Here is a 13,993-nt window from a genome sequence, read left to right as displayed (position 1 = left end):
GCAATGTTAAAATTGGTACATAAATGCACATATCTTCAATAATTCACAATTATAATTTTAATAAATGACAAGAAAATGGGTTTATTAGCAATTAAAAGCTGTTGCAGTAAAAACTCAACAATCTGCTGGCTTGTCTTCAGAATGCACATTCATGGGTTTCTAGCTCTGAGAACGATCTCAGTCTGTTTTCGTAACACTCCCACTTTTTTTTGCTTTTGCTTGCACATATGAGGAACAGTAATACTTAAGTAGATCACAACCAGGTCGGACAGACCCGCTGTACATAAGACTAAAAAAATGATTCACATTAACATCTTGTCTAAGCATAGAGTTCGCTTGATACGCCGTACGCCGTCTCATTCGATCATGCCAATCTTCAGCTTTTGCTTCTCCATCACCTTCTCCAACTCGGAGACCTTTCGCACATCCTGAGGGAGGGAAGACGGGGAATAGTTGCAGATCTTAATAAGTGTTATGGATTTTAAATTGAAAGAGATGTCACTGTAAGTAGGTCAGTAACAATTGGGCTAAATTACACGAGTCAAGGTTGGGCAAACAAACTGGCTTTGTAAACATACAGAGCAACGCACTAGTAGACACACACAGGCACACAAAGTTCCCGGGAGGATACTAACAAGACTTTAACCCCACTACTTGTCTAACCTTTCATTTAGTAGGTAAATGGGACATTTGCAGAGCACACACAGAAATATACACACAACTATGGACTGCATTTCCCGTTTGTCGCTAAGTCACAACTCACGTTTACAGACGTTAAGAACAATAAAGAACAAAGCTAGCCTTATATTAGTTATAGTTATATTTTTAAACATAACTACACATGCTTATATATTCAAAGTGCCTCTTAAGAGGACCTTATTAAGAAACGGGATAAACATGACATCACTCTATGTACAAAAATGAATGTACTCACATTTAATATTACAATTGCAAGCTTAGTAGTTTTAATTGTTACACCAATGGCATTTGATTTTTATTATTATTATTATTATTTTTTTTTTTAAACTGGTCCTATTCAGCGCCATGGCCTTGCAGAATGGTAGCTCTGTATACCTTTTCTGCTGGAACAGTTTTGCTGTGCAGCAGGGGGATTTAAAATTCTCCCTCTGCTTATTTTTGAATGTTTTAATTATTCTGATGCTTATTGAAAATGCAGCCGGACAGAAAAAGGTTTTAGGGACAAGGGGAATAGGGCTGCGAACCACAGCAGAACAAGTTAGAGTCTGGCTATTGACCACAAGTAATGTTACAACAGTCAAATCGTGTTCTTATTTGTGGATGAGGGGCGACACCCGGTGAGGATATGCAGCAACTAACCAATAGAACAAGATGAGAGAGGACAGAACAGGACAGGACAGGATGTGGGCAATGAGCAAGGCAGTGCTACTGATGTGTGGTACGGTGGGATTCTTTTTAGTGTCTAAACACCTGTAAGAAGCTGTGAGTTGATATCTTAATATAACTTGTGTTGTTATTATTAATGGCATTTGTCATGTGAGAGGCTATTTAAATGCTGCTGGAAGTTGCATTGGCACTGCGCTAGTTTTCTTGCAATCTACATTCAGTCAAATGAGTTTGACGTAGTGCCAAATGCATATCGCTATTCAGGGTGTCTGTAGCCAGAGGCTGAGCTGCACTGTGTTTGTATACCGAGTGGCTGTGCGGCTGGAGCACGAGGCGCTTACACTTTCTGCCCTTCACCTCATACTGCGTGTTCGGAGTGGGAACTTACTGTACAGGGACATACCAAATACGAATGCACGTACCTTTGCACCCATAGAAATAACATTTATGACGCATGCATGTCAAAATAATCTCATTTTCCCCCCCAAAATATACAAGTCCAACCTGGGATGCACGTTAAATATTTCACTCCACAGGGAGTCCTCAGTTTATGACTACGGCGTTAGCGTAGGTTAGTGACAGACCACAAAATACGTTGTCGTGCAGCATAAGAAGGTGGGCTGAGGTATTGCCATACTGTTTTACATTTATTTTGATTTATGCCTGAGAAGTCTTTTTCATACAAATATTTCCTGAATAGTGGTACCTTGATTTACGAGTTCAATTCGTTCCTTGACCAGGCTTGTAACTCAATATACTTCATACACAGTATATCAAAGAAGAAAAATAACATTGTGTTGTATTAAACATAATGAAAGAAAATGTAGCTAAATAAACTGGTTTCATAACAAACAATTACTGTATGTAGCATAGGTGTGAATGTGTGTGTGAATTTGTTTATGTGTCCTGCGATTGGCTGGCGACCAGTTCAGGGTGTACCCCGCCCCCTGCCCGAAGATAGCTGGAATAGGCTCCAGCACGCCCGCGACCCCAGTGAGGATAAGCGGCTCAGAAAATGGATGGATGAATGAATGAATGTTTTGGATGTGTGTGCCTTTAAGGGGCGTGGCCTTGTGAGAAGTCAGGAGCTGGAGTCTTTTAGTTTGCGTGGGAGCGTCTGGGCGGGAGTTGTGGCCAACAGCAGCTGCCCGCGAGTATTCTCATTTTATATTTGTGTTTGACTGTCCCGTTCAATAAATGACTGGCATTACAGTCCCTTCATCGTTATGTTTTTTTTCTTCAAATTTGGCTTGCAACGCAAAGCAAAAAAAATGACCAAGCAACGGCTGGTAACTCCAATATTGGGGCACTCGCAAAGTCGAGGTACCGCAAAAGAACTCGGATGTGAACTGCGTATCCAGGCTTGTACTGTACTTGTCCAACCTAACCATGAATTTACTTATTTTGACCTTACAGGAAACTTTATCCCCACAATGGTCACAATATAGGTAGACATGTCCATAAAAGCCATATAATAGATATATATTCAGACATACACACAGACATTATCCATAATAACAAATGCACTAACCTCGAGAATGGCCTTCTGCATCATAATATGACTGTACACTCTGCCCCCTTCCTCTCGAGACACTTCGCAGAGCTCCCTTTTATTCAGGGAAAAAAGCTGCGCTCCGGTTAAAACGCCAAGACTCTGGACCGTCCTAACAGAGGAGGAAGGAGAAATCGGTTTCTGCTCCCTTTCCTACCATTCCTTTCTTCTCAGCTGTTTATGTTCAACTCAGCTCAGGTTGTCTTTATTGAGACTAAATTCTGACACTAGGGGGCAATGTAGTACTCTTTAAGTCAGGGAAAGAAGAATTATCCATTACGAATGGTCGTATTTTATTTATTTTGCACTCTGGAGAAGAAGTCCAATGCAGTGTAAAAGCTGTCCTGAGTGAGTGGCCACTTACTGCTGACTGAAGCCCTTTGCCACGAGCCAGGCCTCCACCTCGGTCGGCTGAGAGTGATAGTTCAAGGGAAGAGTCGTTTCCACGGAGCGGGACGCCATGAGAGGAGGACGGCTGCCGGGGACTCTTTTCTGCGCCATTCGTTGGAGAAGCTCGTCATTCATTATCAGTACTGCAAAAACACACAGAGCAATTTGCAAAATCATTTGCATGCACCTACAGTACAAACAAGTATGGCGTGGGCATGTATGACCTGCAGGGCTCTTCTGTACTTCAGTGTGACAAATGCTCATAGAAAACTGGAGAAACTACAAATAGACCAATGTTTTTTTTTTCAGGGCCGATACCGATTATTAGTACTCAAGGAGGATGATAACTGATATTTGGAGCTGGTATTCATTTGCTGTGAAAGGAAAACTATTGACGTCAATAACAATAACATTAAACTTCACTTAAATGCCTTTAAGCATATGTTTAATAAACAGCTTTGATTTGCAACATGTTAGTTTTTATTTTAATCTAAGACAATAGACATCTTTGTTTTAAAATTCTAACAAAAATAAAATGCAGGGAGCTCCCAGGCTCAGCAGCATGTCTTATAAACATAAATGAAAAATTAAACAAATAAACAGATCCCTAAAGTTTTCTATAGAAAAAAAAAAAATCAATATAACTAAAAATGTTATCCTTCACTTGTCTTTGTTTTAAGTCAAAACAAAAACAAAAAGTGCAGGGATTTCCCACGGTCAGCAGCATCTCTCATAAGGTTAACTACGTAACTCCATTTTAACTTAATTTAAATACAGTAAATAAATAAATAAATAGTTCCCACGGTGGGTGCCTGGTTAGAGCGTCTGCCTCACAGTTCTGAGGACCCGGGTTCAATCCCTGGCCCCGCCTGTGTGGAGTTTGCATGTTCTCCCCGTGCCTGCGTGGGTTTTCTCCGGGCACTCCGGTTTCCTCCCACATCCCAAAAACATGCATGAATTGGAGACTCTAAATTGCCCGTAGGTGTGAATGTGAGTGCGAATGGTTGTTTGTTTGTATGTGCCCTGCGACTGGCTGGCAACCAGTTCAGGGTGTACCCCGCCTCCTTCCCGGTGATGGCTGGGATAGGCTCCAGCACGCCCGCGACCCTAGTGAGGAATAGAGGCTTAGAAAATGGATGGATGGATGGATGGATAAATAGTTCCCTGAAGTTTACCCAGTTTCAAATTGATCTCTTATCTGCCGTCGGGTTAAACAAATAAATAAAATAAAAAGGCAGATGCCATTACAGTATGCATCAAAATGTCAAATATCTGCGGTGAGAATCAGTCCAGCCGATAATGGTTTATCAGTATATAAAGTATATTATCACGGCAGGTCAGTTTGACTGCGTTCACTGCTCAACAGGATGAATGCACCTGTGCAAGGAGCAGATGTCAGCGTGCAAACAGTGCTGCATCTCCTGAGCTGGGTGGGTGGAGATGGTGCCTGGCTCAGGGGCAACTCAACAGTAGCCAGGAAGTGTATCTATAATATAATATCTTGGAAAACTTGTAAGTTGAATCTCAAGGCACCACTCTAATGACTGTATATACTACTGTATAATAGTATAGTATTGTTTTTAAAGACTGCTACTGCCTGTGCCTATGTCAGGCGAATGTACCACTATTGCCAGTGACTCCTTGACTGAAGGTGTTACCTCGATCACCATTGTCTCCATCTATTGTTGTGGATGGTAAAACTATGCTTTGAGGTCGTACAGTTGGACTCGTCGATGTCGGACAAGTGCCGACTGGGCTCAGCGGAGCGTAGGGAAAGAACGTTGAGGAAGGGGAAATGGGGGACATCTGGAATGCACAAAAGAAGCAGCAATGAGGTATGTTGCAAGGAACCTTTCCAGAATTGAAACAAACAGAAGCTACATTGGGCACGTACCATTGGGTTTTCCCCACAAGTGTTATTTAGAGCTGACAGCGGTTCCAAGATATTATATGGAACAAATCCTATCTGATCAAAGCGATTGCGACACTTCCACCATCTCTTCGATGACTTGATGACCTGAAGCAGATAAGATGCAAATTAGACAAGTTAGAAATCATATTTCAAGAGTCCTTCTATTTTAAAGGTACAGATAGACACATCGAATTCTCAAGTTGTGTTTGCGTACCTCCAGTGTTTCTCCTTGCAATACCGAGAGCTCACTACTGTTTCTTGCAACAAAGTCATAACTGCAGCAGTAATGTCTCTCCCCCGGTGGTGGAAGTCCATTTCCCTCTCTGGAATTATATTTACAGTGACATCAGGTCAGTATGCAGGTTCTTTCATCTATCATCTGATCATATATTCTCAACAATAGTTTAGCAACTCACAATTGTACAAATAAACCCAAATGTATCCATAGCCTGCATGGATTTTGAGTTCAATAATTTGATGAATATGAATTGTAAATCTTCTTCAGGTTCTACCGGACCAGATGCCTTAAGCTTGTTTCTGATGTCTGCATCTTCAATTGTGTATCAGCAGGATCATGCAAATACTACTTATTTGATTTTCCCGAAAGTTAGTGGTAGGGTGTTGCATGGACCAAAGATGAAATATTAGAATCGGTGTGTTTGCGACACAGGCCCGGATCTTTCTCTCTTTTTCTGTTAAGAGATTGGCCTTAGGGTGAGCTCGTTTTCATACTGTTGCCAAACACTTTCTCCAACAGCTACGCTGGACTGGGCAAAGTTTTGTGGACACATTTGGTTTTTAAAATTGACAGATGGGCCAGGTCATTCGTACATGTGGATAAAGAAAAAAACAAAAGTTAAAAACGTGTTAAATAGTATGTAAAAAAAAAAAAGTTTTTAAAATGATAATTAATTATCATGTAATCATTTAAATATTTAGAATTAATATAATTCTAATTAACCAATGATCTAACAAAATAAAAGCCATTGTTGAACATTTATGTACATTTAAAACTAAAACATGTATTATTTAACATAAATACATCAAATAATTATGCAAAGAGATAAATGAATGAAAAAGTATACATTTTAACTTACCAATTTTAGTGAATTAATGCAACAAATTTGTTATTCTCTCGCCCCTCCCTTGGCTGAGCAACCCTTCTATCCTGTTTTCTCTCTCGTTCTACCCTCTGTCCCTCTTCTCTGTCTCTCCATTTCAAACCAATCGGGCGAGGCAGACGGTCGTCACACAGAAACTGGTTTCTGGTCGAGGTTTCTTTCTTACAGGAAAATTTCCCTTCCTTCCTCCTCCAAGTGCTCGCTCATGTGAGGTTCAGTCGGTTTTCGTCGGAGTGCGGTTCTTGATCTTCTCAAAAAGTGTATTGAGGGAACTTCTGTTGTGAATTGGTGCTATATAAATAAAATAAACTTGACCAATATTACAGAACTCTTGATAATGTAAATGCTTAGAGGGCCGGATTAAAGAACGTAGCGGGGGATATGTGGCCAGCGGGCCAGACTTTGCCCACCCCTGATCTTGACTCACACTTCATCGGTCTCTTCAATGGGCTCTCCACCTCCCGCTGCATGTTTACTCCGCATGTATGCATCTTGGTTGTGCTGCGACTCAACAGGATCTTCCAAAGGCAAACCAGAGGAGTCGAACGCCTGCGGCTGCCATCCATCCAGGAAGACGGGCGAGTAAGGAGGCACCGACACACCGAGCTGAGAACTGGAGGAAGTGGTCATTTGGACTTGTTAGAGTGGTGTCACATACTTGCAAACGGAGACAAAGACACACACAGACCAGGGGGAAGTCCAATTGGGTCCTAACTCAGCCCAGAGCTCTTTTTCCTCTGCAGTCAGATGCTCCTGAAGCAGTGAAACAGCACCAGTGGTCAGTGCAGGACTGACCACTGACCCACCCAATGCTGGCCCACATGTGGTTTTCACCATCTGTGACAGAGGCGGCAGTCAGTCAATCGGTCAGTAAGAGAGAGTGTCATCCCAAAACGTAAGATTGATTCACCAGTCCGAGAGGTGAAAAGATGTGATGCAGCAACTCGGGTGCGTTCGGTTCTGTTATGGCTGACTTGACACGATCCTGAAGTAACCGGGAAACAAAGTAACAGGAGTGTAAAAATCGAGGAGTAACCACAAATGGAGTAATCTCTTGTCTTGTCTCTTCTCACCAGCAGATTGAAGGAGTACTTGATTTTCTGAAAGAGGTCCACAAATTCTTTGGCTGACGGAGGAACTGCTTTCATGGTCATCAAGTCATCTGTACAAGTACAACTATGAACGACTTCATACCGACAAGTACATGCAAATGATTTCAACTAAAACAATCAATGAGTCTCGAATCTAATCATGAATAATATACACCACTTACAAATCTTTTGAATGCACGTCCGTCGGTTCAACGTTTGAATACTTTTTGAACAACTTTCTGTTCTCTAACAGGGAGCTGAAGGGCAACATTTGCAGCAGGTGTTTGATCCATGAATCGACCGCCAATACATGTCCTGGTCCTCTTCATCGTGTTGTTCACATCTTGACATCATGAAACCAAGACGACACCTCAAAATTGATCAACAGTACCTCGCCATTGCGAGGCTTTAAACAGGAAGTTCTCAAGTGGCCACTGAGCTTAGAGAGTCACAGTGTCATCAGCAGGTTGCAACAGACATACACAGAGACTGGAAGAGTCACAGAAAGACATAAAGGTGGACATCCTTGGAAGTGTATTGGTCCATTCAGAGAATTTTGCCTTTAAGCTGCATGTTGGAGAACAGCAAATTTTGCAAAAAGTACTGAAAAATTGAAGAGCTGGACATATGCATTCAAAAACTCAATTCGCCAGTAAGTTATATTGCATTTTAGGTTCATCCTGAAATTTCACATGAAAGTCAGAAATCCCCAACTTTTATGAGTAGTGTTATGATTTTTTCATAACCCTTCTTTTGCACTTTTTTTGGATATGCGTGCCAAAACCTTAAATCATATAATTCTGAATGTGCACAAATGAAAATGACAAATTATCCTTTCCATTCCCCTGGTCTCTAGCTTTCCAGGTGACTGAAGTGGATTTGGTGAAATGAAAGCAACGGCACCAGCGTTCATTCAGCAGCAGGTAGATGTGTGCTTACCGCCATCTTGGCTCTGCTTCTTGCTATTCCTGCTTCTTTTCTTCCTCTGATCTAGAATGCTCTGGGCCTCGGCCGCCTGCTGCAAACGCATCATGAATCGCTCGATGTCGTCGAAACAGCAGTTCAGAATCGCCTGGTGAGGGTTTGACAAAAGGTCAGATCGGCTTGTAGTATGCGTTTTGTCACTATTATTATAATATTATATATTACCACTTCTCTCTTTGCATTCAGTTGAGATGGAGGGTTTGATGCCATGTTGGCGTCAATCTCTGAGCACATTTATCGTTTTTGTCAGTTGAATAGCATTAAAACAAAACAAAAATGCAAACATTTATGAATACTGGCAATGAGATGAGTAGAGGATACCTTTCACCGAATCATTGCTTTCTGGAAGCTCACTAGAGGAAAGCTGGTGTTTTGAGACGGGCATTCCCCGGACACCTGAAGGCTTTCGAGGAATCAGCGGAGGAGGTTTTGCTGACATCTGTTAAGTTAAATCAGGAATAAGTATGTTATTATATGTACAGATGAACAGAGGTGTTAAAAGTACTCCCACTCTGGATTTAAAGGAGGAGATTGCAATAAAAATAAAATTAAAAAATCACTTTTCACACTGACCTGTTACCATGTTACCCTAGAAAAACACCCTATTCATCTTGGAGTGTTACTGTAATGCTTCACGTTATCGGTTAGAAGTTTTATTTCTTGCGAGACCACGGGGGTGTGCCCGTAATGAGTGAGCCCATGAGTGCGCGACAAATGATTGACACCTCATAAATCACACCTTATGTCTCTGATTGGTTGTTTTTCTTTGGACACGGTGGTTTCGTGTAAATTAAATTTGAGGCACAAGATGGGGCAGAAATCTTTTTTTTTTTTCACAGATCATATTTATTATGCACAATCGTCAATTCATAATCCCTATTTTAACAAATATGACTTCTCCTTTAAGTAGACGTATGTACAGATATTTAAAAAAAAAAAAAAGAAGTCGAAGTACTGATTGAACTCCTGTAAAGTAAAACAGTTCAGGCTCTGAAATGTACTTAGAGCAAAAGTGAAAAGGATAAAGTATACCATCCCCATTTTGATAACTTGGCTCAACAACAACAAAAACTTCTGTGCAGACAAAAAGTTACATAGTACTCTCATCGAGAAGGGGAAAAAAAATGTCACGTTATTCGAGAGAGAGCTGTAGTTGGCTCCACTTTCATGCTATCAAAACCTGTTCCCACAGCTTCGCTTACATTGTGAATTGAGTAACAAAGAAATACTAAAATTAGCTAACGATAGCAGCTGAAAAAATACACTTGTATGTGTTTCTACAGATTAGACTGAATCGACAAAATGCAACAATTCTGTTAAATAAGGCCACGGATGTTCAATGTCTTGCTTCTCTGAGTCTGTTGCTGTTGACGTTAATGCTCCCTGGTTCACATTCCTCGTTGTCACTGCTGTCCCCTTTTTATTCCAAAGATCGCAATCAATCAAGTCTTTTTTTTTTTAACATCGTGTCAACATCGCAGAAGTTGAAAAAAACGTGTAAAAATGTAGGAAGCAAAAGTAAAAAGTCACCACCAAAAAAAAAACTCAAGTAGTGGACAGATACTTGGAAAAGTAAAAGGTTGTTAGTTCCCAAATCTTTAAAACCCTGCACACCCAAAATAACAATAAATGACACAATGAAAGGTTTCCTTATTATATTATGACGCTGCTGAGGGAACGTGGAAAAATGCTGAGAATTTAGTGAGCATGCTTTCATGTCTGCATGCTTGGAAGTGACAGCTACACACTACAGGAAAAACCACCGACACCAGCTACATGGTATGTGGATGGATTCTCCAGAAACTTCCTCTACATTTTTTTTAGTGCAACATGAGAGAAGGAAGGGTCTTGCCATCAAATCCTGGTCCTCATGCTGATTTCCTTACAAAATTAAGCAAAATAATTTCCCTTAAAGTGCACAGGATGATTAGTCAAAGCAATTCATCACACATATTCTAATGGTGAAAGTCAATCTGGCAACATTTGAGTCAGCCTAACTCATCACAATTAGACCCCCCCCCCCCCCTCCCCTCCACACACACACGCACACACACACACACACAAAAACGCACAAACACAAACACACACACAAACACGCGTTATTTGCAAACGATTGGCATTGACATTATTGATGCATTACTGTACCTTTTGTTGTGGTCTGAGTGTTTAAGTCCAAGCAACACAAGACAATCGTTGTGTGTCACTGAGCTGAGCTGTTTACACGAGCACGTCCCACCTACTCGAGAAATGCAGAAACGGGAAAAACGAGTCAGACTTTAATCCGTGCCGCTTTCACTCCTCCTCGTGCCTCAATCCTTGATTACCACCTCTTAAGGCAGGGGTGTCAAACAAATTTTTGTCACGGGCCACATCGTAGTTATGACTTCCCTCGGAGGGCCGCTACGACTGTGAAGCCATATAAATGAAAGATTATCTCATATATTTTATACATTAATATATATATTAATATATATACATTATTACATACACTATACACAACACATTGATGAATAACCAGTTTTGAAATCAGAAGCCTATAAAAACATGTTTTTCAACTATTACATTTCTTTTCAAAGGGGGATTGATAACAAAAAAATGCTTGCAAATATTACACCAGAAGACAATGAGCAATTTTGATTTGCTTCCGCGGGCCGGATCTGGCCCCCGGGCCACCAGTTTGACATCTGTGTCTTCAGGTCTGGGCAAAATTCTGGCATTGCTACACAATGTAATGATATCTAATACAAGAGCTGTATCAAAAATGTTACTTACAAAATATTAAGACACTAAAACATTGTCCTACATTCACATAAAAAAACGTGGGCAACTTTTTTATCTGTAAGAAAAAGTAAGGACATTTTCTGGCTTTTTAAAAAATGTTTATTTCATTTTTTTTTTTGACATCACTGAGCCCGACACTGAAGTAAGACATCACTTGGGTGACGCTGCTGCACGTCATTTACAAGCTATCACACTGTTCAGTGAGTCCTTGTGACTGCAGGTGAGAATGTTGTCACTGTGTTTTGTCGCACCTATGTGTGCTTTTATTTACTTGTGTTAAGGCTTCGAATGTCAAGGGCACCACTGGACAAAAGGAAGGGCAAATGTGTTATGCCACGATGCCCTGCTTCAATTACAAAATGTTGTAATATGCATGCGCATGTGTGTGTGTGTGTGTGTGTGTGTGTGTGTGTGCATTTATCTGAGACCAGCCTTGTTGAAAGTCAGCGCTGCATCTTGGGGACTGATTTATTGATTTATGCGAAGGCCCATCCGTTTGGTACACACTGAAATATTGAATTTGCTCAAATTACCTTCGATTACTGTACATGTTATTAATAATAATTTAAGTCACAGGTGGCAAAAGTAGATACATACCTGTATGTCTGACATTATAATGTCCCTCAGAAAGTAAACTTAGCATTTTATAAGATCTTCTCTTGGGCATATGTCACTGCTGTGACTCAGTAGTTAATTCAACATCGCTTACAATCTGCCTGTGCTCACACAGGCGCCCACCGCGATAGCCTGTGTGACGGTGACTTCAGAGCAACCCGATGTCGGCATTTATAACATGACAAGCATCCATGGACTTGGCTTAGAAGACCTGAGCAACAAGCAGGTGGCTCAGACATTTAAAGTACTACTGTACACGCCAGTTTTAGTTGATTTCTGTGGTGCAGGATTATACAAGTATACATCAAATTGTGCTAATTTAACCAATATATACAGTATTCACTCTTCAAAATCTGCTGTAAACAAATTAATGTACTGTATATAATTTCATGTTATGTCATGTTATGTTATTTAAAACATATGTTCCTGCTATGCTGCAAGTAACTTAACTCATAATGGGAAGTACAAAGCTTAAGTACAATATTATCACACTTTCTTGCCACTACACACTCCACAAACATGGCGAAGGTGCTATCTTTAACCCTGTATACGATTCGTCGCAAAATACCCCAACGCTTCATAATACTTGAAGAGGCGTGTTTTTATAGTCTTTGATTTGTGTATTAACGTCTTTAATTACTGTATAGCTATTTATAACCTTTTTTTTTTTTTTATCTGATAGGCTAGGAGAAAATACAATGTTCTTCAAAATTAATTCACATTTTCAAACCCTGTCTGAAAACTCATCTCTTTAAACTGCCATTTATTTCTATATTTAGCCCCTATTTTCATTGTTTTCTTTTCATCATCTTTTTGTATTGTGATATCTTGTATTTCATGGTTCATCATTTATAGTATCATTATTTTCATAACTATAATTTTTTTTTGTATTATTATTTTTGCCATGAAAGTATTCCCTTGTTCTATAATTAAGGGGGTTACGGAAGGGTTTATTATTTTTTTATGAAGTACTTTTCCCCATTCAATCAAGCATACTGTACTACCACTTACTTTTTGTATGAACTCCTACAACATTTGTAGTCTGAGGTGGTCCATTTGGGACACGATGTATTGTATTGTGACACAGCGCCCCCTGTCGTTACCAGGGATGATTGTTCTTTTTCACCATTTATATTAGGCAGCGCCACTGTTAGAAAGTAATAAAGTACAAATACTTTGTTACTGTACTTGATTAGCTGTGCATCTTTACTGAACTTGAGTTTATATTTTTCTCACGACTTTTTACTTTTACTCCCTGCAGTTTAAAACAGATATTTATACTTTCGACTTTACTGTGTCGTTGCTTTTTTCAACCTCTGCGGATGACCACATAATGTAAAACCAAAAAATAAACCAACATTTTTTTTTAAAATAAATATAAAAAGAAAGATGTAAATAGAGAGAGGTAAAGTCAAATCGTGGTTGACTCATCTTGGAGACTCATAATATATAGAATGTGAACAAGACAGATGATCGATGCAACAAATCTGGAGACGCAAGATATTCCCCATCAGCGGCTCTAAGAGAATTGTCTATTTTTTATGTTGTTATCATTAGCTAATTTAGCATTTTCACTGTTAATCAGTTCGCAGCATTAGCGCCAGACTATGGGAACATATGGTTTTTAGCATAAAAACCTGAGTTTTCTAGCTAGCATTTGTTTTCCATCTCAGTACGAGCACTACGAATACGAAAGTGAATAAAAGATCAAACTTATTTTGTGTACAGAGATTTATTTTTTTAGTAATTGAAACGGGTACTGGCAGTAAAAAAAAAATATTTTCTACTTATTACTTACAGTCTGTACTTTTTTTTTCTTTTTTTACCCAAATACAGTAGTTTAATGTACGTAGTTCTATACTTTTTTTAACCCAAATACAGTAGTAAAATGTACGTAGTTATATACTTTTTGTTGTTGTTGTTTTTGGGGGGGCACAACTTCTACTGAAGTACAGAGCGGCTAAGTGTGAATAATTTGTACTACATCTGGTCAGCACAGGCTTGCGCAACAATGAAGTTGCATGTGTGTATTTTAGTGTAGTCCAGGCCCGCCCCTTGCAGCCTGCTCATTGGTTGTAGTAAAAGAAACCTCTCACTTGCTCTTATTTGGTTTGCTCCAAACGCGTGCGGGACCGCGTGTGCTCCAAAAGTGTCTCCATCGACTGTAAACACACAACTCGAG

The 13,993-nt window shown here is 39.9% G+C and overlaps 1 protein-coding gene across 3 annotated transcripts; it reads right to left on the bottom strand.

Annotated features, from left to right (window-relative positions):
- Positions 1–34: 34 nt before the first annotated feature.
- LOC133466640 (epidermal growth factor receptor kinase substrate 8-like protein 1) lies at positions 35–10,670 on the bottom strand. 3 transcript variants are annotated; one of them, XM_061750580.1, is made up of 14 exons: positions 10,561–10,670; positions 8,737–8,854; positions 8,581–8,639; positions 8,371–8,503; positions 7,414–7,502; positions 7,251–7,325; positions 7,029–7,177; positions 6,768–6,953; positions 5,434–5,542; positions 5,202–5,324; positions 4,966–5,113; positions 3,282–3,450; positions 2,897–3,029; positions 35–428 (listed from the first exon to the last, which is right to left on the bottom strand). In XM_061750580.1, the coding sequence occupies exons 2-14, from the start codon at positions 8,852–8,854 to the stop codon at positions 357–359; spliced, it is 1,563 nt and encodes a 520-aa protein (XP_061606564.1). In that variant the 5' UTR covers positions 10,561–10,670; the 3' UTR covers positions 35–356. The 3 variants fall into 3 exon arrangements, with proteins under 3 accessions (XP_061606564.1, XP_061606566.1, XP_061606567.1); XM_061750582.1 differs by having other exon boundaries at positions 7,029–7,093; XM_061750583.1 differs by lacking the exon at positions 2,897–3,029.
- Positions 10,671–13,993: the final 3,323 nt, after the last annotated feature.

This window comes from Phyllopteryx taeniolatus, chromosome 16 (genome assembly GCF_024500385.1).
Source record: "Phyllopteryx taeniolatus isolate TA_2022b chromosome 16, UOR_Ptae_1.2, whole genome shotgun sequence".
NCBI lineage: Eukaryota > Metazoa > Chordata > Actinopteri > Syngnathiformes > Syngnathidae > Phyllopteryx > Phyllopteryx taeniolatus.
Note: the sequence above shows the minus strand (reverse complement) of the source record. Positions and strands in the feature narration are given on the sequence as shown.